Source organism: Canariomyces notabilis (genome assembly GCF_033297395.1).
Source record: "Canariomyces notabilis strain CBS 508.74 unplaced genomic scaffold N656scaffold_16, whole genome shotgun sequence".
Classification (NCBI taxonomy): domain Eukaryota; kingdom Fungi; phylum Ascomycota; class Sordariomycetes; order Sordariales; family Chaetomiaceae; genus Canariomyces; species Canariomyces notabilis.
This window is the reverse complement of record NW_027041838.1, coordinates 297,948-318,761: the sequence shown is the minus strand read 5'-3', so window position 1 is coordinate 318,761 and position 20,814 is coordinate 297,948. Positions and strand designations below refer to the sequence as shown.

Genomic DNA, 20,814 nt, shown 5'->3' with positions numbered 1-20,814 from the left:
GATGTTGTGTGTGATTCAGGGTCACATCATAGTTGGAAGCCTGGCAATATACTATGTAGACCATCACGAGCGGGCCATTCTTCCAGCAGTCGCTCAGAATGCTCCCAGTAACCGATGCAATAGCCGTTGCATTAACACAGCCCAAGGAGTTTCTCTCGAGACATCTACGAGACCCTCGTATAATCATTCCTACTCCGCTCGCGCCTAGCTCATTTCTTCTTTTCCTTGGTCCCCTCTTTTTCCTTGTCTCCGCTCCCCTCCTTGGACTCGCCGTTGACGGCTGGGCTGCCTTCCTTCTTATCTCCTTCCTTGGCACCGTTCTCGCCCTCCTTTTTGGCCGCGTCCTTCTCCTCCTGCTGTTGTCGGTTCTGGATCTTGTTCTCGATGAGATCGTGGAACGCCGTAATCGCGCGGATAAGACTGCTGAGGTAGATTGCCATGAGCTGGTCGTTGGTCTTGACGCTCATGGCATAGTTGAGCTCGCTGTCTGCCTTGACACCGTTGGCACCCGGCCCAGACTTGGGCGTCGACAGGTTCGGTAGAAGGTTGAAAACGTCTTGGAGATTGCCAAGGATTGCGTGGTTGACGGGGAGCTGACCGTCGAGAACCTTTTGCAGGTACGCTTGAATGTCTCGGAGGCGGAGGTGGAGGCCTTGCAAGGACTGTAGCTGGTTGGTGATCCGGGTGGAGAGCGTGCCTGCGGCTACGTCGCGGATGTCGCGTAGGAGATGCTCGACGCCAATTTCTTCGGCTTCTTCAGCCTCAATGATCGAAGGTGTATGGACAAAGGTCTTGGATGTCGTGGTTCCGTCCTACCAAACATGTCAGCACCTCTAGCCATTCGAGGCCAGGCGACTGGTAAGGTGAAACCGTACATCCTTGATTTCTTCCACAGCAAAATATGCATCTGTAGGGACGCCTGCCTCCTTCGGCTGGACATCAATAATAACTAGCAATGGGTTGGGTGTGTAGCGCTTGAATAGCTCGTTGATCTCGAGATCAGAGGCCCGCAGCTTAGGGCCCGAGTGGTACCACCCTATTAACTTCTCCCGAGCATTGACTTTTTTGAACATGTCGTTCATCGACTCGACGTAGTTGTGATCGAGAAACCAGACGGACGGATCCCTCTCGTCCTCCTCGAAGGGAACTTCACGGCCTAGTCAGACATTGCGCGATCCTCAACGGGTCCTAGGGAAGCGACATGATGCTTACCTGCAAAGCTGTTCGACACGCGTACGTTCTTGCCATCATTCTGCCCTAATAACACACCAACCACCCGCTTCGTCTTGCTCTTGTAGGCTTCGGTTCGGTTGTAGTGGTCCACAACCGATAGCAGAACGAGGGGCGCAACCGAGACGTTGCGTGTCACCAGCGACAGCGTCTCGGCGGTTGTGGTTGGCATGACGAAGGCTGGAAATGGACAAGCTGTGGGAAGGGCTGGCTAGACCGGATATCCAGTTTATTGCTGCGGCTGGTCGTGGGCAGGAAAATTCACACGTTCGGGAGAATGCGTTTTCGAATCGCCGATTGCTTGTTGTCGTCGTCACAGTTTCGCTGCCTCACCAGTTTGAAGGTCAGTGCCTATTGAGGTTAGTTCAGCTGAGTAGCTCTTGTCCTTACCGTATGTTACATGCTGAAGTATCATTATTACGACAAGGCTGTTAGACGCTTAGACCAGAACCACCTTCTGAAAATGGCGGCTTACATAATCGCCGTCCAGTGGATCAAAGGAGCTGCCCCTCTGAGCGCTGGGCGCCTGCACGTCACTGCCCATATCTAAAACAGGTGACCTCCTGAATGCCATCCTACACTCACCTTTGCCACACTTCTACCGTGAACTCGTGAACGCAACGCAAGCACATACTCTGTTCTCACTAGAAGCGAGCATATACACCGACTCGCATCTCGTCTCGTTCAAGTACTCGTTAAACACCAAAAAGCGAAGAGTACAGCCATGCGTCCATTCGCGTTCCTACTTGCGTCGCTGACCCTGCTGTCCGGGGTTATCGCCGTCGACATCCAAAAGTCGGTCCTCATCACCTATCCTGCCGAGACGCCCGACTCCATCGTGGACCAGGCTAAGAAGGCTATTGTCGAGGCCGGAGGAGTCATTACGCACGAATACACTCTGATCAAGTAGGCACCCAGCACTCAGGGTCGGAACCCCTGTGTAAGCCGGGCATTATGCTGACGGTAATCCAGGGGCTTTGCTGCCAAGGTCGGCGAGAAGGTTCTCGATACGGTTTCCGCATGGGGTCAGGAGTATCAAGTACTTGTTGAGGAAGACCAAGACGTCCATCATATGAGCGGCCTTTGAAGAACAATGCAGTGCTAAGGGGCGGGCTATCTTCTCATGAACCCAGGGCTCCGGCCCGGTGTATGATGATGAGAGGCAAGATGCGAGAGTCCCTTATATCGGCGGAAGAGGGGTAAGGTTTGCTTTTTGGAATGAAGGGATACCTCAGCTCGGCGTTAAGGGACAGAAAGGCGTCAATCTCCTGGGAAGCGACTGGGAGCAACAGTACATACATAAGAGACCCCATGATTACTAGGTTTGCTGTTCGAAACAGCTCTACATAGCGCATGCCGTATATTTTGTCACTGCGTTCTAGCAAGGTGCGATGCCGATTGAAAGTTCTCTCCCTTACTTGTGATATTGGGCAGGCAGATAGTACACCTGTACTCCGTAGCTATGTCACACTCCGGCTTGCCATGATCAGACAGAGGCGTGGGTAAGCTTCCTGTTGTTGCGGATCCGACTCGACTGGTTCGCAGAGATGGCACTGACAAGCAGGGAGACAGGTCGATGGACAATCTTCCACTCCCTTCAAAGGGCCGGTGTTCTCTACGCTCCCTGTTGTCTCGTTGCCCAAGTTGGTGTACAAGTACAGTAGTTACACCACATGGACAATGATAAGAATATTGGGCATAGATACATCCCCAGTTTCACTATTGTAGTATCGCAACAAGCAAGGGCGTCCTGTTGTCCCTTCATCTCGTCTGCGGGGAGAATATTCGCTAGGGCGAACATATCCCTGGATGGTGAAACAGATTGTTGTCTCCACAGGAGCAGATGCTTATTGCACCAGAACGTTACGGATACAGTTGGATCTGTATGTACATTGGTAGGTAGTCTGTAGTTTTCCTCCATGTATTTTCTATGCGCATGTAGGGCTCTATATGAGCCTGATTTTACAATCAAGCCGCGAAGAGCCTCTGACTTGATGCATGATTAATACTTGCATCTTCAAGTTGGATTTCAGGCCGCAGCTTGGCTCCCTTGTGGTCTGCCATGCAAGCCAATCCCTTTAACCGTGGAATTGGCCTATTTCTTGGCGCCCCATAAAAACTTAGTGAGACTTACCACGGAACGCGTTTCTGCGTGTCTGCGCAGAGGAAGCCAATTAAACTTACTGTAACGATGTAGCGCCTTGTACAGATTTGCATCCTGGCGGCCGGAACAAAGTTCAATTGGTCAGATTCGTGTTTTGCCAAGAAATAGGCCAATTCCACGGTTAAAGGGGTGAGACGACCACTGTAACCACCCCTAGCTACAGACGCTAGTCGTTACCACGGCTAGGGCGGAGCTCCCTGCAAGGGATCCCGAGACCCCACGCGGATGCCGTGTGGGGCAGCCCCTAATCAAGATCCTAGCGAACAGCGGGAGCTGCCCGTGTCTGTCAAGAACAATGCCTTTCTCGAGAACAGATGCGACCTGCACAATGATGAAACGCGATAACCCCGACTGATATAACCTGGCTATTTTGCACCTCACCTGGCTGTTCATAAACAATGCGCCGTAAGGATTTCCCATTAAAACATCTGTGACTCTAATCTTCTACCCCGTCGTTCGGAACCGCTACCTTGGACCGACGACCTGGGGAGGACAAGACATACAAGCCAAAGCCACTCGAATACGGAACTAAGTTAGACTTTTTACAATGACGCCGTATACACATCTGACCCAAGCGGCCCTTCTGAAATGGGTCAACACATTCGATACGCGGCGCAAGGCCAGCACGCTGCAGGACCTAAGGGACGGTATCGTCCTCGGCCAGGTTCTCGAGCAGATGCTTGCGCCGGAATTCCACTCCTCTAGCCTTATACAAAACCCTGCGACCGACGAGGAGAGCAAGCAGAACCTCGAGACCGTCTACCGCGGCTTGGCCAGGTTTCTTCGTACCGACAACCCCCTTCTCGCCCCCTCGCCCTCAGAATTCCGTGCCATAGCCGAGAACCCCGATGACAATGCCATTTGCGAGTTTCTTTCGGCATTTCTGACGGCTGCCTGCTTGGGCTCCCTCTCGAGGACCTACGTCCCCAAGGTCATGGCTCTCGACAAGCCCACACAAAGCGAAATCGCCAAGATTATCAACCAAAAGAGCCAGTTGAAGTTCGACAGGGAGCAGAGGGCGCAACAGGACCCTGAGGCAGGAGAGGAGGACCTTGACCTCCGCGCTGTTAGAGATCCGGCCTTGATGGCAGAAGAGCTTGACCAGATGAAGGATAAGGTGGATGTGCTCAAGAAGCAAAATGCCGACTTGCAATCCCGCCTCGACAAGCTGCTTGACTCAAGGGAGGCCATGCTCCACGACCTCAGGCAAGCTCAAGATGAACTCACCACCTTGAAGCGGGCCAGGGGCTCTGATGCAACAGCCGCTATCAGAGACCTACGGAACGACATCAAGGAGAAGATGGCAGAGATCGACAGGTTGGAAGACCTGTTGGAGAAGGAAACATTCCGGTCGACAAGGCTTGAGAAAGAGAATGAATCACTCAGGGCAAAAGCCGAGCGGTTAAAAGACCTTGAAGACAAGGTCACTGAGCTTGAGCACGAGACAAAACAGCAGCAACAGCTGATCAAGGGGCTTGAGAACTACAAAAAGAAAGCCCAAGACTTGACAGCCATCCAGCAACGAAACAGAGTTCTGGATGAACAGATTGCGCAGCTTGAGCAAGATCTAAGACACTATGATGAGATCAAGGCGCAGAATGCAAGGCTGCAGAAGGAGATTGAGGAGAAGGTCAAGGTCTTGACGAGCAACGAGCAAGAGATAATTTACACTCTCCAGTCCAAGAATGCCTTGCAGGATGTCAACGAGGACTTGAAGAGGAGAGTCGAGTATCTCGAGTCGAAGCGTCAGCTCGACGAGAGCACAATTCGTGAGCTCCAGGATCAACTCCAATTAGGCGACATCCCGCAACGGGTTTCCGACAGTCCAGACGCCACCACCGCCAACCTCAGCCTCGAGCAGGAATTGGAGACCACCGCTGACCCAGCTGTCGCCCTGCGCCTGGAGGTCCAGCGGCTCAAAGCCGAAAATGGCCTGCTGCGGAACAACATGGCTGTGGCTTCTGAAAACGAGAGACTGCGCAGCGAGCTTGACTCGGCCAACCAGAAGGTCGAGCATTACCGTCTTCAGTGCAACGAAGCCATGGAGAAGCATGCCGTGTCGCAGGAGCAGATCAACGCCTTGGTCAACAAAGCAACAGGAGAAGGGTTGGTGCATGCTATTGACGCTGCCTTGGCGGTGAGCGACCTCAAGTTGCTAATGCCGGGCTACTTTAGGGAGTCGGCCTTCATCCACATGCGCCGCAACTTGCTCGACGCAACACGAGAGCTCGAAGCGCTCCGAAAGCGCAACCAAGAACTGGAGCGGAAAGCCGCGGATCTTGAGCGGGAGCTGCTCCAGGCCAAGACCGAGTGTATGTGGCAATATTACCTTTGGCAGAATCTCCTACAACGCGACAGGCGTGCTAACACTGGGCTCACAGTGACCGTCATCGATCAAGAGCAAGCAATTGCCCTTGCGGCGCTCAAGTCGTCTGACGAGCTGATCTCAGGCTCGCTGCGGACCGAACTCGAAGCGACCCGCAAGCAGCTCTCGCACAAGACGTTTGAGTTCGAGCAGATGAAGGAGCAGCTAATGAGCGCCTTGGTGTCCAAAGACAAGATCCAAAAGAAGCTCGACGAGGCCCTAACCGGTGCCCTATCCGGGCGCAACGGCCAGCCTGGCGAGGCACCCAAGGGCAAGAAGGAGGATGCCGAGAAAATGGAGAAGCTAAAGGCTGCGCTCAGGCAGAAGATGGAGGTGAGTCATGACCCCGATCCACGTCTTGATTCCCCATATATGCAGTCCTTTCTCAGCTATGATCCTGGTGGGAAGCTGCGGTCTGGGCTTTCTAGCACTCAGGGGTCTGAGACGAAGCGGAATGAGCGGAGACGCTTCGTGGCGAAGGGTTGGCTGGCGTCGCTCTTAAACCGCAAGTCTCTGAACTAGCCGCGGTCGCCCTTATCACTACTTTGCTGCTGCTTTCTCTCACCACTCGCTGACTTTTCTTTTCTCGCCTCGCAGCAACTGGAGAAATCGGAACAGGAAAGATACGACTTGCAACGACGACTCAAGCTTGCCGAAAATGGTGGTGCATACGCTGCTCAGAAGGTACGTCCCATCCCCCCTAGATCGAAACATTATAGTTTTCCTATACATGGTATACACGTGCGTGTAATGTGTTATAGCTCTCCCAAAAGTAGTCTTATCTTCATCCCTAATTATCCACCTGACTTGCTTGCCCCTTGTCATTGCATCTTGGTAGCCCCTGAATCAAACTAACTTGAGCCCTCTCAGGCCGCGAGCGACCAAATCATTCGCAACCTGCAGCGCGAGAACGCCATGATCAGCACGGCATGGTACGACCTCACAAGTCGCTTGCAAAGTAACCACGTCGTTCTCCAAAGGCGCCATGATGCGCCCAAGAGTTGGTTGAATAAGCAGAGACAGCTGGTCAACGGTGAGTCCACATCATATAGGCACTACTCTCAACCCTCCCAAACCCCGCTGACACGGTCTGTCCGTTGTGCTTAGCCACGCCTCGGAAATAGAAGAGTTCCTCTGGAGTTTGTCGTTAATGGAAATGTGGGGATGATGTTTGGCTATATCAGCCATTAAAGAAACGGTATAGTACGATGTTGATCAGGCATTGAGCAGGGGCAGCATAGCGCGGGTTCTCTTTGGCGCCTCATCATGAATCATCTTATGTCCATTTTTGCATACTATATAGCGTCTTCGTACGCTGGGCTTGCGGTACAAGTACCTGGTTGGATACGGTGCATAATACCCCAAACGAAGCTCTGGTAGCGGCTTAATACGGACTGAATTGCTAAAGGGGTCACTCAACGTTAGGACAATGATCCACTGGTGCAGTTGTTTGCATCAAATGGTTCGACTTTTTCTACATTGTGAAGTACAATACAGCGCGCTATCCCATCGCACCGGTCCAGCCATCTCAACGGATCCCGCATTGGGATTCGTTACCGTTAGCCATGTAAGCCGGATTTTCCTGACCCTACCAATTACACCCTGACCGTCCATTGATGATGGTAAGACACTGTTGGTTGACAGACAGGTATGGTTAGGTTTCTCTTTTGTTTCCTGACCACCAGAAACTCGACCACTGCTTCGACAAGCGTAGCCATTGAAAAAGCGGCATGTCGGTCCCCTGTCCTTTTTTGAGAACCTTGGGCCCGTCCTCCCTAACCTATCCCATACACAGCCGAATCCGTAACGGCGCCACCCATCTACGACCTGCTCGTGAGTCGGCTCATGAGATCGCTCTTAGCCTTGTTGCCGTCAAAGATGGCCAGCAAACTCTTCCAGACCTGGCCGGGCTCCTGGCTGGCGTCGACCGCCTTCCAGATCCCCGTCTTCTTGTAGTAGTCAACAACCGGGGCCGTCTGCTTGTGGTAGGTGGCCAGGCGCTTCTGGAGGGCCTCGGCATTGTCGTCGCTGCGCTGGATCAGCGGCTCGCCGGTGATGTCGTCGGTCATGGGGACCTTGGGCGGGTTGAAGGTGGTGTGGTAGCTGCGGCCGCTCGCGGGGTGGATCAGGCGGCCCGTGATACGCGACACCAGCAGCGCGTCGTCGATCTGCAGCTCAACCGCGTGCTGCAGCGACTGGTTGCGCTCGCGGAGCATCTTGTCGAGACCCTCGGCTTGCGGGACCGTGCGCGGGAAGCCGTCAAGGATGAAGCTGACAGCGAGCAGGGTAATGTTAGTACACTTGCCGTTCCTCTCTTGGATGGTTGGTGGTTATGCGCCGGGCATGGAACCTTACCCGCCCTTGCACTCCTTGTTGTTGTCCAGCTCCTCCTTGATCATGCCAATGACAATGTCATCGCTGACTAGACCGCCCGCATCCATGATCTTCTTGGCTTCCCGGCCCAGAGGAGTCTTCTTGGCGACCTGGGACCGCAGCATGTCTCCGGTTGCCTGTGGTTGGCGAGTGCACACATTAGCTATCTTGAACCTACGATACCATAAGCCACCCTCGTAATTGACTCACCAGATGACAGCAGTTGAACTTCTCCTTGATCTTGGGCGCTTGTGTTCCCTTGCCTGTGCTGTGTGAGCGCGAACGATTATAGCGCGGCCGCCGCATGACAGCAGTGTCAAAGGGATCTTTGGCGTACCTGCGCCGGGAGGTCCGATGAGGATCATACGGATCTCCTCCACCGTCTTCTTTTGGCCGCCGCCCAATTGCCTGTTCTCCAGAGCTTTCACCCGGCTCTCGATGTCGGAGATAATGCCCTGCAGGCGCTTCACTTCGTCGTCGAGGTAACCCATCTTGTCCGGTTTCGGCTTCGGTTTTCAAAGGAGAAAAGGGTATACCGGGCGAAGGCCAGGCTTATGATGGGTGGAGGAGGGAGAAAGGAGAACAGCAAAGAGGAATTGACCTCAGGTCTGTTGGGAAACGGTGGCAGAAAGAATCAAGAGAATCGCTCCCGGAATTTTTGATGAGGAATCTGTACTTGGCTGCGACAGGCGAGTATACCTCCGTATTTTTCGCCGAAATGCCGCGGGTTTAGCGTGGCAGGCAAGCAAAGTTCAGTGCAAGGGTTGGTTGCGACATCCCGCATGGCCATGGAAGCTCCCCTGCTCATGCTGCCCCGAACCCCAGACCTTGCATCCGATTCACGCGTTGAATGACGCCCACGCTCTTTCCCTTCCTTCTTCCTTCAAAGGCTATTAAACCGCTTCTAGTATTGTAGTATAATCCCGTCCTTCTTGTCTCCTTAAGACCCTTTATGCATACCTGCCATGTTTGACCAAGTCGTACGTATCCATTGTTGCCACATAGGTGCATAACTCTCACACCTCGACTTACAGCTCCCGTCACCGAGGCACGTAACCTCAAGACGAGCTTCTTCCATTCGTGCCGCCAATCATGAAGCTCCAATGCCAGCCGACCGGCAAAGCGGATGAATGGCCCTTGAGCGGGGACTAGCGCAGCTCCGAGGAGCCCACCCCCTACCCACACTCCCACAGCATCCATATCGGGACTTACGTTTGCCGTCTCTTTGAAGCTCGGTGCTTGTTTCACGATCCAACGAATCGAAGAAACCGTGTTCAGCCCATATAGACAGAGCGTTCACCTGCCAACTGCTTCCTAGTCTGTTTAGTATGGAGCCCGATTGTCCGCCGATGATAATGATTCGGCGGAACCAAGCTCCCCACGACAGGCTAACATTAGACCTGGGACTGCTGTGCTACCTTGGTCTATCATGCAAGTTGACGACGAGGACCGATGCCCGCCCGGAATTATGGACTGTAGGGAGCTTTACTCGACATGAACCGTTGTCTTCGCAATGAGCTGCTTATCACGATTCTTCACTCGTCCTGTTAGATGTTCTAGCCGATACACTGCTAGGTTATAGTAGCAGAACCGTGCTGAAAATTTGCAAGACCACTACCGTAATCCATTACAAGGCTATATGTAGCAGGCTGCTTGACTCTCTTCGAATTCCTATAAAACGCCATGAAACACCATAGCAATGCTGAGGCTAGGACCACCCGAAGTGGTTGCCCGCTATGTCGAAACTCGAAACCATCCAACGCCGGAAATACCAGTTATCTCGGTCCTAGTAACCTATACAATAACCTCCCTAAGTCCGTTTCTTGGGCCTACGGCTTCGCGCTCCCCGGAGCACTTTCATTCTCATCCGCCCAGAGCTCCTTGCTCTCCTGCTCAACAGCCCGCATAGCAGTAGCGACCTCCTCCAACTTGGCCACCACATCCAGCACCCCCTGACTCACCCTCTGAAAATACCGATCATTCGCCTCCCTGCGCTTTCTTGCGAGCAGGATATCCACCTCGGTTTCCTCCTCCAGCCTAGCCCCCAGATTCTCCTGTCCAGCTCCACTGCTACTCCCAGGCCTAGCATTCCCCGCCGCCGTAGCCGCCGCCGCCGCACTCCCCGTGCCGACCGTCGTAGCCTTGGCACTCCTTGTCCCCGCCTCCGTACCAACCCCACCACCACCAGTAACACCGGCACCACCGTCACTCTTGCCAACCCCTGTCCCGACCGACACAGCACCACCAGCACCACCACCGGCAGCCTCTCCCGCCCCGCCGCCGCCAACAGTCTCAATGGCCTCGTCTGCCTCACTCCTCGCCCACGCCTGCGCGAGCGCAATCTGTGCCGCGCGCAGCTCGTCCAGCTTGCTCTCGTGCTCGGGGCTGAAGATGCGTGGGTTGTGGCCGCCGCCGCCGCCGTTGGCGGTGGCGTTGGAGCTGTTGTCGCCGCCGGCTGACAGCTCGACCGCCTCCAGCGTGGCCTGCATCTCGGCCCACAGCGCGTCCGTCCTATCGGTCGCGCGCGTGGACGACTCGCGGCGGAGGGTCAACGGGGGTAGGACAAGTGGCGGTTGGGGTTGTTGGCCTTGTTGCTGTTGATCTTGGAAGGGAGGAGAAGACAGGCTGGAGATGCCGAGTCCGTGGCTGGGGATGGTGGTGGAGCTGATGGGGATGGGGATGGTGGTGGACTTGGTGGTGGTGGTGATGCCGCGGCGAGGGTTGGTGGTGGTTGTAGGCGGGGAGATCAGGGACGGCATGGAGATTGATGAGGATGAAAGGGGCTTCTCGGGCGGGTTGGCCGCCGAAGAGGAGGAGGTGGGTTGAGGTGGACCCTCGCCCCGGGCTCCGGGCCCCGAAAGGCCCGGGAGGGGTGCATGGAATGCCGAGAGTGAGGGTTCCAGGAAGCGGGTTCTGGATTTGTCTTGGGTCATGTGTGTTTCTTTGCTTGTTTGTGGCATGGATACATTTTCTTATCCATTCATAATCAGCGGATCGTGTGAGGTGAGACCTGCAGCTCTCAATGTGTTGGAGGTTGAACCGTCGCGAGACGAATCGCGATAGTTACAATGCGGATTGTTGCTCTTCTTAATTGATTGATAGCATTTAAACGAGTATGCATCTTTCGAGATCTTGGCGATTTCATGCAAAGGTGGGACAGCACACGGACCGCGCTTTGCCCCAGCTGTGGGGCCTAGCGCCCTGTGCGGACCAATCATCAGGCTAGGGTTTTCTCGCCCTACTGCGAAACTCGGCTACGGTCAGAAAAATCGGTCATTGCGAGCGAACTTTCCGGATCACGAACTGCAACCAGAGTACGCGATCATCATCAAATCGGTATGTATCACCGCCAGCTTCAATTCCTGACTTATTCCTGGGAAGGTCCTGAGTTGGAAATCCCTCCGTACTAACATTGCATTTTTACAGCCAAAATGTCTGGTGGAAAGCCCCGTGGTCTGAACGCGGCCCGCAAGCTGCGCAACAACCGCCGCGAGCAGCGGTGGGCCGATCTTCAGTACAAGAAGCGTGCCCTCGGCACTGCCTACAAATCCAGGTGCGCAATGGCTACGGGATGAATCGAGTGGATGACGGGCCCAGGGACTAACGACCGTGGTAGCCCGTTCGGTGGTTCTTCTCACGCCAAGGGAATTGTCCTTGAGAAGGTCGGCGTCGAAGCCAAGCAGCCCAACTCCGTATGTCGACCCTTCCCTATGAACTCCTTCTTCGATTATGCGACCCATCGGAAGCTAATTCGTGGTGGCACAGGCTATTCGGAAGTGCGTGAGGGTTCAGCTCATCAAGAACGGCAAGAAGGTCACTGCTTTCGGTACGACGATCCCTCTTCATAGGAGAATCTCCGGGCGGCTTCAAAGGGTGCGGAACTGACAAATGGTTGCGGTTGTAGTTCCCAACGATGGTTGCCTGAACTTCGTCGACGAGAACGACGAGGTCCTGCTCGCCGGTTTCGGTCGCAAGGGCAAGGCGAAGGGTGATATCCCCGGTGTGCGGTTCAAGGGTTTGTCCATCTCCTGTTGTCCAGCAACTGGTCTTCGCTGACGCCCCTCTAGTTGTCAAGGTCTCCGGTGTCGGTCTGCTCGCTCTCTGGAAGGAGAAGAAGGAGAAGCCCAGATCATGAATGCGGAGCGATATGGAAAATGGCACGGTTCGGCATTGGGATTCTGCGGGGCTTTTTTACAACGGCATTCCATTACCAGGTTGGGGAATCTGGACACTCACGGTAGACATGGTCTGAGAAATACGAGATCATTATGCCGGTACGAAAGGCCATGCATGGTTTGGGAACGGCGTCATGTAGTGGTGTTTGCTCGCTGAGCTCTGAGCCTTTGGGCCGGTGCTACGCTAAAGAGTTTATATTACATGCGATATATCACAAGCGCCCAATAAATCATGCCGAGCTCTCCCCATCTTCCTGAGTGTATCTTACAAGATAATCAACACCCAACCCAAGGCTGATGGCTCCCCCTGTGATCCAGCAACCGTTAACGAACCACCACCAACAATTCTTGACGCTTTTAAGATTGACCCTCCTGATCATGATGCCCAGAGTGACCAGGGCGCCACCGCAGCTGCCAATGAAGAAGGCAGGTCCAGCGCCCGTAGCAATGCCCGCCCCAGCAAGGAGTGCCACCTGAGTCAGAGCCAGCCCAGTGAGGACCTGCTTGGTTTCCTTGTCATGCTTGAGCGCGATGCTCTTGATGCCCGCCTTGGCATCATCCTTGATATCCATATGCGCGTAGATCATGTCATACAGCACCGTCCAGGCAATATTCGAAGCGTACAGAAGTGCCGCGCCCGCCTGCGCGGCCCCGTTGGCGAGCAAATCCACCCCCAGCGCTGGGAACCCCATGACAGCCCCCCATGAGAAGGTCAACCCCAGGACGAACTGCGGATAGTACGTCACGCGCTTGGCGAGGGGGTACAAGGCGACGAACAGGAGACTGGGCGTCGCGTAGAAGAAGCAGGAGGTGGGAAACTGCAGCAAGATGGCCAACCCCGCGAATAGCTGTGCACCCGTAAAGACGAGAGCGTTAAAGGGAGTGACGGCACCGCGTGCAATGGGCCGGAGACGCGTGCGGGCCACGTGCGGGTCTAGATTGCGGTCCCAAAGGTCGTTAATGGTGCACCCAGCTCCGCGCATGATGACTGCTCCGGCGAAGAAGAGGAGAGACGTGCCTATGACAGTCGCCGGCGGTGCAACCGGGGCAGCTAGAGGCGCTGCGAGGAGTGTTGAGAAGAGGCAAGGGAAAAAGAGGTAGTAGGAGCCGGTTGGCTTGTCGAGGCGGATGAGTTCCGCATAGGGGACCCATGAGGAAGGGAGTGTGGCAAGGAGCCCAGTTTTGGGAGGAGAGTATGGCTCGACAGCTGGTTTCGTGTGGATATCGGTTGTCGTAGCTAGGAGTTTGGTTGTTGTATGATAGGCGATGAGGGAACGTTGAGGCCGGACATTGTAAGTCTCAAGGGCGTGTCCTCGAGGGGATGGGACGCATCGAAATCCTCGACTCGGCATCCATGAATTACCGATTTTGGCTGCAGATAAAAGGCCACGCCGCGGCGGTGGCCTGGCTAGTAGTCGACAGCCAAACATCGTGTTTGATGAGGATGCTCTTTCCGCTACCTTCAAAGTCTTTTATCTCAACAACAATGTCCACGCCAGCATGTGACAGCAGCGCACCGATATCGATCCTTCCACTCACCAACTTATCCCTCTTCCCCGTCTATTTCTCCCCAGTTTGTGCTCGACTCATAGTAATTAGAAACCTATCACTACTCATCTTGTGTTGTTTACTTGGGTTCACTGTAGCATTAATCTTCAGCCGAAAATTGAACCGTGAACGCCACTCACGAAGCTCAGGGAGCTCCAGCCATTTCGATGCGCCATTGGTCAGCCGAGTGGCAGCCACCCCACTTGTCCATCTTCCTCGTCTCAATCGCCCGTCTCCATTCGACGAATTTCATCCAAAACGCGCTCCCCGTTGACAGATCGCGTCCTGCGACACAGTGATGCGCATCGCCGGCCATCTCAGCACGACTTTGCGCAAACATCCTAGTGCTATGTAGCCCGTTTCGACTAGTGGCCGCAGCTGTTCGCCATATCTTTGATAATTACTGAACAGTCCGTATCCAGAACGCTGCGCCATCTACGCAGAAGACTGACGCAGCTATTACGATGCCGACGGCACAGCATCCCCAGGCAAAATTCGACCCTATTCCTCCCGATCTCGATCTGCATGCGCTCGTCGAGAGAACACCCAATTTTCATTGGGTTTTGCGGATCTCGGCCGCTCAGATCCGCAATATCGGGGCCCAGGAGTTCGAAAGGCTCGTTTTTCTCCACGTCATTCATGGCGGGAAGCCTCTTGTGATTGAGAAATGGAACGACCGGTTGCCCAAGTCGCTGTTCAGCGCACAGTGGCTAGAGGCTACATACAACAAGAAACGTAAGCTTCTAGTGAAGGCTTTACCAACGTTCGGGAGCTAACAACCTGACAGAGGAGAACATTCGAGACATTGTCGCGCAAACCGACATACCCATGACGATGGGCCACTATCTACGGTCGATGAAGCAGTTGGCTAACCAGTGGACCCCAACCAATTACCGCGATGAGCGGCGGCAAAGATTGTACATGAAGGACATCGACTGCCCGCCCGAGTGGCATGCCCATCTCCAGAAGGTGATCCCACCGAATCTCTTCTACATGAATGAGAATGTGGAGGAGCGTGGAGGGGGAAGGCGCAACGGCGATGTGGATCTCTTTCAGGATGGCCGGACACCCGCGCCCGCGGGAGATCTGATGAGCAGCTTGCCCGAAGAGATGCGCGCCCAGAATCTCATGTGCTACGTCGGCCACGAAGGTACCTACACACCGGCCCATCGAGAAATGTGTGCCAGCCTGGGTCAGAACATTATGGTGGACACATCTGGCGACGAAAACGGGGAAAAATCTGGGAGCTCGATCTGGTTCATGACCGAGTCTAAAGATCGCGAGGTGGTCAGGGAATACTTCTTATCCATGCTCGGCCACGACATCGAAATTGAAAAGCATTTTGCCCAAATCAACGCTTGGAAAAAGGCTACGTTCCCCGTCTACATCGTGGAGCAGAAGTTCGGGGACTTCGTTCTTGTTCCACCGCTCGCCCCTCACCAGGTATGGAACCGGGGCACTAGGACAATCAAGGTTGCGTGGAACAGGACGACACCCGAGACCCTGCAGTTGGCGCTGCACGAAGCACTTCCCAAGGCTCGGCTCGTCTGCCGTGACGAGCAGTACAAGAACAAAGCTATCATTTTCTACACCCTCGAAAAATACTACAAGGAAATGATGGATGCCGAGAAGACTGCTGACATTGGTTTGCTTGGGTTTGGCCAAGATTTGATTAAGAATTCAGCAAGGATGAAGCAGATGGCGGCCGACTTCAAAACGCTTTTCCGGCTGTTCACTGAAGTTCTCGTGGACGAAATGTTCGCCACTAAAGAGAAAGACGTCGATTACATCGAATTCGACTCCAACATTACCTGCTCTTACTGTCGAGCCAACATCTTCAACCGCTTTCTGACTTGCAAGAACTGCGTGCGCCACTTGGTAAATGGAGACGAGGACACATACGATATCTGCATGGAGTGCTATGTCATGGGCCGCTCATGCTTTTGCGTCTCCAATCTCAGTTGGTGTGAGCAGTGGCGTTGGTCAGATCTTGTTGAGCGCTACGAGATGTGGCGTGCGCTGATCATCAAGAACGACGGCTACATTAGCTTTGACGACTCACCGCTGCCTTTGGAGCTGGCGAGGAAGCGGTTCGGCAAGAAGTCTGTTGCGCAGATCTGCCAGGAGCAACTTCGGGCACGACCCTGGAAGGACATCAGCCAAGTGAAGGAACCATCAGAACCTGAGATATCGGACCTCGAGATGGATGAAAACGGGCGGCCAGCGAAGAAGAGGAGAAAGAAGAAGGCAAAAAAGGGCGATGTGTACCGCTGTCATGTTTGCCAACACAAAGACTACACCTACAAGCTGGCCTTCTGCTCCAACCAGGGATGTACCGACGCATATTGCTATGGTGTTCTCTATAGGGCCTTTGACCTTATGCCCCAGGAGGTGATGCAGAATGAGAGATGGCAGTGTCCCAAGTGCCTTGGAATCTGCAACTGCGGAGCATGCCGTCGGATCGGCAACGGCAATCCCTACATCCCAAAAACCACCTTGCTCGGCCACGATACCCGACGGATTGCCGATGATCGCAGCGTTGAGTCCTTGGTTGATTTCCGGGTTCACAACCTGTCATGGCTGAAGAATGTTGGGGAGGAAAGTCGAAGCTTGTCAAGCAAACGGATGCAGCGGCTACTGCAAGCTGCCGATGCGGAAAAGGCGAAGCAGGCAGAGCTGGCTGGCGAGGTTCCGGTCATACCGGAGGGCGGACTGGCCGAAAGCGTTGATGCCACGACGCAGCAACCTATCGCCAACGGTCACGACCACCAAGGTGGAACACTGGGCCCTGGCGCAGCCGTGGGAGAGTACGGGGATCATCCGGACGGTCTTCATGGCTATCAACAGAATGGCGACCACGCAGGTCCTATTGAGGCCGTTGACATGTCCCTGAGCATGGTCCAGGATCAGTCTTCATATCCTGACCCCTCTATGCTTGGCCGGGAGCGGATGCTCGGCATGGGCTACTATGAGCAGGATGACAGTCCTGACAAGATCTTGTTTGACCCTTACCAGATGCCTTCCGCCGAAGCTGTTGCGCAGGCTGAGGCCGACGATGAACCCGAAATGTCCGAGTACCTGAAGAAGCAATTGCGACTGGCGAAGCGTAGGGCGCGCCAGGAAGAAGACAACGATCCAGACTTCCGAATCCCCCGCTCTCACCACAGGAAGAGACCCAAGCTCGACCACGATGCCCAGCGCGATGGCCAAGAGATTGCGTCGAGCAAAATGGACCCAGCCCTCTTTGGCGGTGATGTGACAGTGACTGAAGCTCCGGCTGGTGAAGAAGCCGCTCCAAAAAGCCCTGCGCCGCCAGAAACAGCCGAAGAAGCGACCGAAGAGGCGGCTGAGCCAGCCAAAGCCCCCGAAGATGAGCATGAGTCTCGAGCCTCTTCACCCCACCGCCCGGCTCTCCGACATGCACGGCCTAAGATGTCGTATCGTGAAGAGGGCGACGAAGAAGAATTTGACGAGATCCTGATCCCTCGGTCGCGCAGACCCCCTGAAGGTATTACCCAATTTAACTCGGAAAATGCCAACAAAGACCCTCTGGACCTAGCATCGGCTGCTATTTTTTCGACGAGCGGCGCGAACGGCCCAGCTCCCCAACAGGCAACCGCACAGACGGCGGTCGCGAAAAAGCGAGGTCGGCCGCGGAAGTCAGACGCAGCCCCAGCTGCGAAGGCAACCGCAACGCCGGAAGGGACAGGAAAACGGCGTGGACGCCCTCCGCGGGCGGGGTCGTCACTCGGCGCAGAGCAGACTGACAGACCGGACAATGAAGATAGCGCTTCAGCCACCGCGACTGACCTTGACGCTCAGCTTGCTCGACAACTCGAGGCCTTTGACGACGAAGGCGAGATGATCAGCAATACGGCTCCGGCGCCCGCACCTCAGGATACAGCTCCGGCGTCTGCGGGTCCTAGGAGACGCGGACGCCCACCACGTAATGCCCAGCCAAGAACGGAAGCAATAGTTGAGCTTCCTTCGCAACCGCTGCTGTCCATGGCTGAGAGGATGGAGCTTAAAGGGAAGAAATTCAAAATTGGTCAACGCAAGAGCGCCAGTGGGGCAAAGCCTAACGATACCCCATCGGCCAAGGAGAAAAGTACCGAGCCAGTCGCTGAGCCATCTACGTCTAAATCGGCTTCTAGTCCGGTTGCGGGTACAGATGTTGAAGAAACTAATAGAGCCATGGAAGACGGCGGGCCGGGTCGGGACGGTATAGGTGACGTGGTCGAAGATGAAGACTTTGACCCTGCCGCGGCTGAGGAAGCCGTTTCAGAGGGCGCGTCCAACCGGTCCCCTTCACCGCACCGGTCCGTGTCCGTGAGGGATGAGTCCTTTGCTTCTGCTGCCTCTCCCGGCCCAGCTTCCGCTACAGCTCCCGCATCATCGCCATCTCCTTCACCCTCCCCCGCTCCATCGTCAGCTGCCGCACCTGCTCGGCGGTCTCCGCCTCGGGGACCTTCCGGTGTGACCATTGTTAGGCTCATGGACACGGACGAAGAAGAGGATGGCGAGTACTACGGAAACTCTGCGAGCGAGAATGAGGATGAAAGCTCGCAGTCAGAAGGCAGCGAGATGAGTGTCGCGCATGAGCCGAGCGTTACGAATTCGGATTCGGACTCACACGACGAGGATATACCAAGGCGTACGGAAGACAGCCGCCCGCGTCGGGGAAGGCCACCGGCGACCACTACCAGGGGAAGAGGGGGAGGAAGGGGCAGGGGTAGGGGCAGAGGCAGGCCAAGGGGTAGCCGATAGGTCGTGGATATCCGGACAGATATGGTATGAGGTTCGCGTTGCTGGCAAGGGTCAGATATACCCCCTTATTATTTGCTTTCGTGGGTTGTATTTTCTGGGAATTTGTTTGTTGAGTGTAATGTCAGCATGGGGGGATGGGCAAATTGCCTTGCGTGATGGCATGTTGAGAATGGAAACTTCTTATTCCGATAACCAAAGGTCAGTCCCATTCAGACCATTGGCAGAATAACAGCACCGCTCGTGCCTCCATTTCATCAATCTATCTCCCCGTCTGCGCCAACCTCATGCAAGATCGAGATGCAACTTCCGCCCCTGAACCCCTGCCCCAGCACCACTTACGTATGTACAATCCCCTTCTCAGATCCCATCACAAGCGTAGTGTACATACTACAGTTCGGTAAATGCAAAATGCATGTAAAACTCAACCTAACCTTTTTGAACGCAAAAGAATCAGCAACCGCAATTCATAGCAACGTGTTTTTTTCAGATCAGAGCCCATCCCGCATACTCGTGCCGTGCTTGGCCGTCTCCTCGGCGCTCCCCTTGGTCTGGTCCTGCAGGCGCTTCATGGCCGCCTCGCCCGCCTCGTGCGGGCCCATGCGGTCTGCCTTGACCGTCTCCTCGCTGACCGACGCCAGCTCGGGCTTCCAGTGGCCCTGGCCCTTCTTTTGCTTGGCGAGCGAGTCCTGCTTGTGGTGCTCAAAGTCGGCAGGGTTGGGGTCGGCTAATGGTAAATTGTGGAAAGGGCAGGTTAGTGAGGGTGTTGAGATGAAGTGAGTGGTTTTGGTAGATGTGGTGGAAATGTGAAGCAAGCAAAGGAAGTGGGAGTTGAGGGGGGGGGGGGGAGAAGTAGGAGGAGAAAAGCGTACTGCTGGAGCTTTCTTTCAGGGGGTTCCGGGCCGTCTGGGTGAATGTTCGCAGGCTCGAGGTTAGGATTGACGGACTGCGGGATACCCTCGCGGTAGTAGTGATCCTGAGGAGAGCGCGGGCGGACATGGTGCGGAAGGGGCGAGGGATGAATCAAGTTGGTGCGTTTGGGAGAGTGAGAGCGTGATCAGCCCGGGCTGTTTGAGACTGTTATGGTGAATCGGGAATATGATTCAATTGATGGTTGGTTGAATGCAGAGGAAAAAGAGCAAATGTGATAGCTCGGGTAATTCAAAGTCGAGCTTCAAGCTCAGTCCCTTCTTGAGGCGGGAAAGCTGGTGGAGGATGATGGGCGGTCTTCGCTGGTTATGACGTCAGCACCATCATATGCGTATATGGATCTGTAATCTGTGACCCTGGCGTTGTTCTTTCCTTTGCAAAACTTCTCATTTTTACCAACTGCGCCCGTACTTGTAACACGTCATTGAATTAGCTGTCTAGGTGATTACATTATGTCTTTGCGAGCGGTTAGTCTCTTAGCAGGCCTTGCTCCTAAATATCAAAAAGTCACGGCTGCGCCAACGTACCTGAACATGGCCCCATGGGTCCAGAGCCTATGCGGAGTCCCAGAGGCGGGAAAGGGGGTTACTCGGAGGTTCAAGAACTCCCACCTCTCCATCATCTTCCCAGCACTCCATCCTGATTTATAGAGATCTCGCAGCCACTACCACGCACTTTGCGGCCTTGGAGAGGATACCCTGTCGATGTAATGAGAGGTTCCTCGAGCGCTTCAGCAGTCCTTGGGTCCTTGCAAGTGAGGCAAGGCCGCCTTGTAGCTTCTATTACCGGTGTTGGTGTTACATGACTAACTTAGTCAACCCACCGGCGTAGTAGTTAGACTTTACCGCGGCCTGCTAGGGGGTTGTTCACTGCGTCTTTTCGTTAAAAACCATGCGGTTCCAGACAGCTCACTTTACAGGACATTGAGGTGGATGGGCATCGCGAGTACCTTGAAAGTTAGGGGTACACAGATAAGTTGATACATAGATAACTGGTAGATAGCCGTCAAAACCCTCCAAAGGGGTGAAGTGGGAACAAAGCGGCTCGGAAGGACGGTCAGAATATCGAAGTCATCGAGACAACTCTGCCCCACATCTCCGCTCCGAACCCGTGCTTTGTCCTCCGGCCGAGTAAGTAAGCGTCTGCCGGACGGACGAGACCCGCTTAAGTAGGGGGTACTGTGAGTTGATGTGAGACTCCAATGGTGAACTACGTTGCTTGGACAAGGCATTTCAGTCTGCTTAGGGTTTCCGACCTGTTGCCCA

General features: G+C 54.7%; 9 protein-coding genes across 9 annotated transcripts; 4 read left to right on the top strand and 5 right to left on the bottom strand.

Moving 5' to 3' along the window:
• Window positions 1-3: 3 nt before the first annotated feature.
• N656DRAFT_780936 (26S proteasome regulatory subunit rpn-8) lies at window positions 4-1,469 on the bottom strand. The gene is made up of 3 exons (XM_064815483.1): window positions 1,213-1,469; window positions 876-1,147; window positions 4-812 (listed from the first exon to the last, which is right to left on the bottom strand). The coding sequence occupies exons 1-3, from the start codon at window positions 1,400-1,402 to the stop codon at window positions 210-212; spliced, it is 1,065 nt and encodes a 354-aa protein (XP_064668708.1). The 5' UTR covers window positions 1,403-1,469; the 3' UTR covers window positions 4-209.
• Window positions 1,470-1,825: 356 nt separating this feature from the next.
• N656DRAFT_734473 (uncharacterized protein) lies at window positions 1,826-2,606 on the top strand. Its single transcript, XM_064812700.1, has 2 exons — window positions 1,826-2,136; window positions 2,203-2,606. The coding sequence occupies exons 1-2, from the start codon at window positions 1,955-1,957 to the stop codon at window positions 2,315-2,317; spliced, it is 297 nt and encodes a 98-aa protein (XP_064668707.1). The 5' UTR covers window positions 1,826-1,954; the 3' UTR covers window positions 2,318-2,606.
• Window positions 2,607-3,643: 1,037 nt separating this feature from the next.
• On the top strand, window positions 3,644-7,187 carry N656DRAFT_780934 (uncharacterized protein). The gene is made up of 6 exons (XM_064815482.1): window positions 3,644-5,500; window positions 5,570-5,706; window positions 5,776-6,092; window positions 6,357-6,443; window positions 6,630-6,792; window positions 6,867-7,187. Exons 1-6 carry the CDS (start codon window positions 3,942-3,944, stop codon window positions 6,881-6,883), a joined length of 2,280 nt encoding a protein of 759 aa, XP_064668706.1. The 5' UTR covers window positions 3,644-3,941; the 3' UTR covers window positions 6,884-7,187.
• An 8-nt stretch (window positions 7,188-7,195) lies between these two features.
• N656DRAFT_780933 (adenylate kinase) lies at window positions 7,196-9,029 on the bottom strand. The gene is made up of 4 exons (XM_064815481.1): window positions 8,470-9,029; window positions 8,343-8,395; window positions 8,115-8,269; window positions 7,196-8,030 (listed from the first exon to the last, which is right to left on the bottom strand). Exons 1-4 carry the CDS (start codon window positions 8,621-8,623, stop codon window positions 7,580-7,582), a joined length of 813 nt encoding a protein of 270 aa, XP_064668705.1. The 5' UTR covers window positions 8,624-9,029; the 3' UTR covers window positions 7,196-7,579.
• Window positions 9,030-9,723: 694 nt separating this feature from the next.
• Window positions 9,724-11,179, bottom strand: N656DRAFT_780932 (uncharacterized protein). Its single transcript, XM_064815480.1, has one exon. It carries the CDS (start codon window positions 11,063-11,065, stop codon window positions 9,962-9,964), a length of 1,104 nt encoding a protein of 367 aa, XP_064668704.1. The 5' UTR covers window positions 11,066-11,179; the 3' UTR covers window positions 9,724-9,961.
• A 378-nt stretch (window positions 11,180-11,557) lies between these two features.
• On the top strand, window positions 11,558-12,330 carry N656DRAFT_780929 (40S ribosomal protein s23-like protein). Its single transcript, XM_064815479.1, has 5 exons — window positions 11,558-11,685; window positions 11,749-11,824; window positions 11,898-11,958; window positions 12,037-12,147; window positions 12,200-12,330. Exons 1-5 carry the CDS (start codon window positions 11,564-11,566, stop codon window positions 12,265-12,267), a joined length of 438 nt encoding a protein of 145 aa, XP_064668703.1. The 5' UTR covers window positions 11,558-11,563; the 3' UTR covers window positions 12,268-12,330.
• Window positions 12,331-12,437: 107 nt separating this feature from the next.
• N656DRAFT_780927 (4-hydroxybenzoate polyprenyl transferase) lies at window positions 12,438-14,036 on the bottom strand. The gene is made up of 2 exons (XM_064815478.1): window positions 13,847-14,036; window positions 12,438-13,767 (listed from the first exon to the last, which is right to left on the bottom strand). Exon 2 carries the CDS (start codon window positions 13,735-13,737, stop codon window positions 12,538-12,540), a length of 1,200 nt encoding a protein of 399 aa, XP_064668702.1. The 5' UTR covers window positions 13,738-13,767; window positions 13,847-14,036; the 3' UTR covers window positions 12,438-12,537.
• On the top strand, window positions 14,029-18,771 carry N656DRAFT_171258 (uncharacterized protein). The gene is made up of 2 exons (XM_064808742.1): window positions 14,029-14,590; window positions 14,643-18,771. Exons 1-2 carry the CDS (start codon window positions 14,320-14,322, stop codon window positions 18,620-18,622), a joined length of 4,251 nt encoding a protein of 1,416 aa, XP_064668701.1. The 5' UTR covers window positions 14,029-14,319; the 3' UTR covers window positions 18,623-18,771.
• Window positions 18,772-19,110: 339 nt separating this feature from the next.
• On the bottom strand, window positions 19,111-19,618 carry N656DRAFT_712525 (uncharacterized protein; the record flags this gene model as incomplete). The annotated part of the gene is made up of 2 exons (XM_064811824.1): window positions 19,111-19,346; window positions 19,492-19,618. The coding sequence occupies 2 exons, from the start codon at window positions 19,616-19,618 to the stop codon at window positions 19,111-19,113; spliced, it is 363 nt and encodes a 120-aa protein (XP_064668700.1).
• Between the last annotated feature and the right edge of the window lie 1,196 nt (window positions 19,619-20,814).

Excerpts from the sequence above, each read along its gene's own strand:
- N656DRAFT_780936 (XM_064815483.1), bottom strand. The coding sequence starts at position 1,402 with ATGCCAACCACAACCGCCGAGACGCTGTCGCTGGTGACACGCAACGTC. Across the intron at positions 1,148-1,212 it reads CGTGTCGAACAGCTTTGCAG|TTCCCTTCGAGGAGGACGAG; the intron begins GTAAGCATCATG and ends TAGGCCGTGAAG. Across the intron at positions 813-875 it reads CTGTGGAAGAAATCAAGGAT|GACGGAACCACGACATCCAA; the intron begins GTACGGTTTCAC and ends CATGTTTGGTAG.
- N656DRAFT_734473 (XM_064812700.1), top strand. The coding sequence starts at position 1,955 with ATGCGTCCATTCGCGTTCCTACTTGCGTCGCTGACCCTGCTGTCCGGG. Across the intron at positions 2,137-2,202 it reads CACGAATACACTCTGATCAA|GGGCTTTGCTGCCAAGGTCG; the intron begins GTAGGCACCCAG and ends ACGGTAATCCAG.
- N656DRAFT_780934 (XM_064815482.1), top strand. The coding sequence starts at position 3,942 with ATGACGCCGTATACACATCTGACCCAAGCGGCCCTTCTGAAATGGGTC. Across the intron at positions 5,707-5,775 it reads GCTCCAGGCCAAGACCGAGT|TGACCGTCATCGATCAAGAG; the intron begins GTATGTGGCAAT and ends CTGGGCTCACAG. Across the intron at positions 6,093-6,356 it reads CGCTCAGGCAGAAGATGGAG|CAACTGGAGAAATCGGAACA; the intron begins GTGAGTCATGAC and ends CTCGCCTCGCAG.
- N656DRAFT_780933 (XM_064815481.1), bottom strand. The coding sequence starts at position 8,623 with ATGGGTTACCTCGACGACGAAGTGAAGCGCCTGCAGGGCATTATCTCC. Across the intron at positions 8,396-8,469 it reads CATCGGACCTCCCGGCGCAG|GCAAGGGAACACAAGCGCCC; the intron begins GTACGCCAAAGA and ends CACACAGCACAG. Across the intron at positions 8,270-8,342 it reads AGTTCAACTGCTGTCATCTG|GCAACCGGAGACATGCTGCG; the intron begins GTGAGTCAATTA and ends CGCCAACCACAG.
- N656DRAFT_780932 (XM_064815480.1), bottom strand. The coding sequence starts at position 11,065 with ATGACCCAAGACAAATCCAGAACCCGCTTCCTGGAACCCTCACTCTCG.
- N656DRAFT_780929 (XM_064815479.1), top strand. The coding sequence starts at position 11,564 with ATGTCTGGTGGAAAGCCCCGTGGTCTGAACGCGGCCCGCAAGCTGCGC. Across the intron at positions 11,825-11,897 it reads AAGCCAAGCAGCCCAACTCC|GCTATTCGGAAGTGCGTGAG; the intron begins GTATGTCGACCC and ends GTGGTGGCACAG. Across the intron at positions 11,959-12,036 it reads CAAGAAGGTCACTGCTTTCG|TTCCCAACGATGGTTGCCTG; the intron begins GTACGACGATCC and ends TTGCGGTTGTAG.
- N656DRAFT_780927 (XM_064815478.1), bottom strand. The coding sequence starts at position 13,737 with ATGTTTGGCTGTCGACTACTAGCCAGGCCACCGCCGCGGCGTGGCCTT.
- N656DRAFT_171258 (XM_064808742.1), top strand. The coding sequence starts at position 14,320 with ATGCCGACGGCACAGCATCCCCAGGCAAAATTCGACCCTATTCCTCCC. Across the intron at positions 14,591-14,642 it reads GGCTACATACAACAAGAAAC|AGGAGAACATTCGAGACATT; the intron begins GTAAGCTTCTAG and ends ACAACCTGACAG.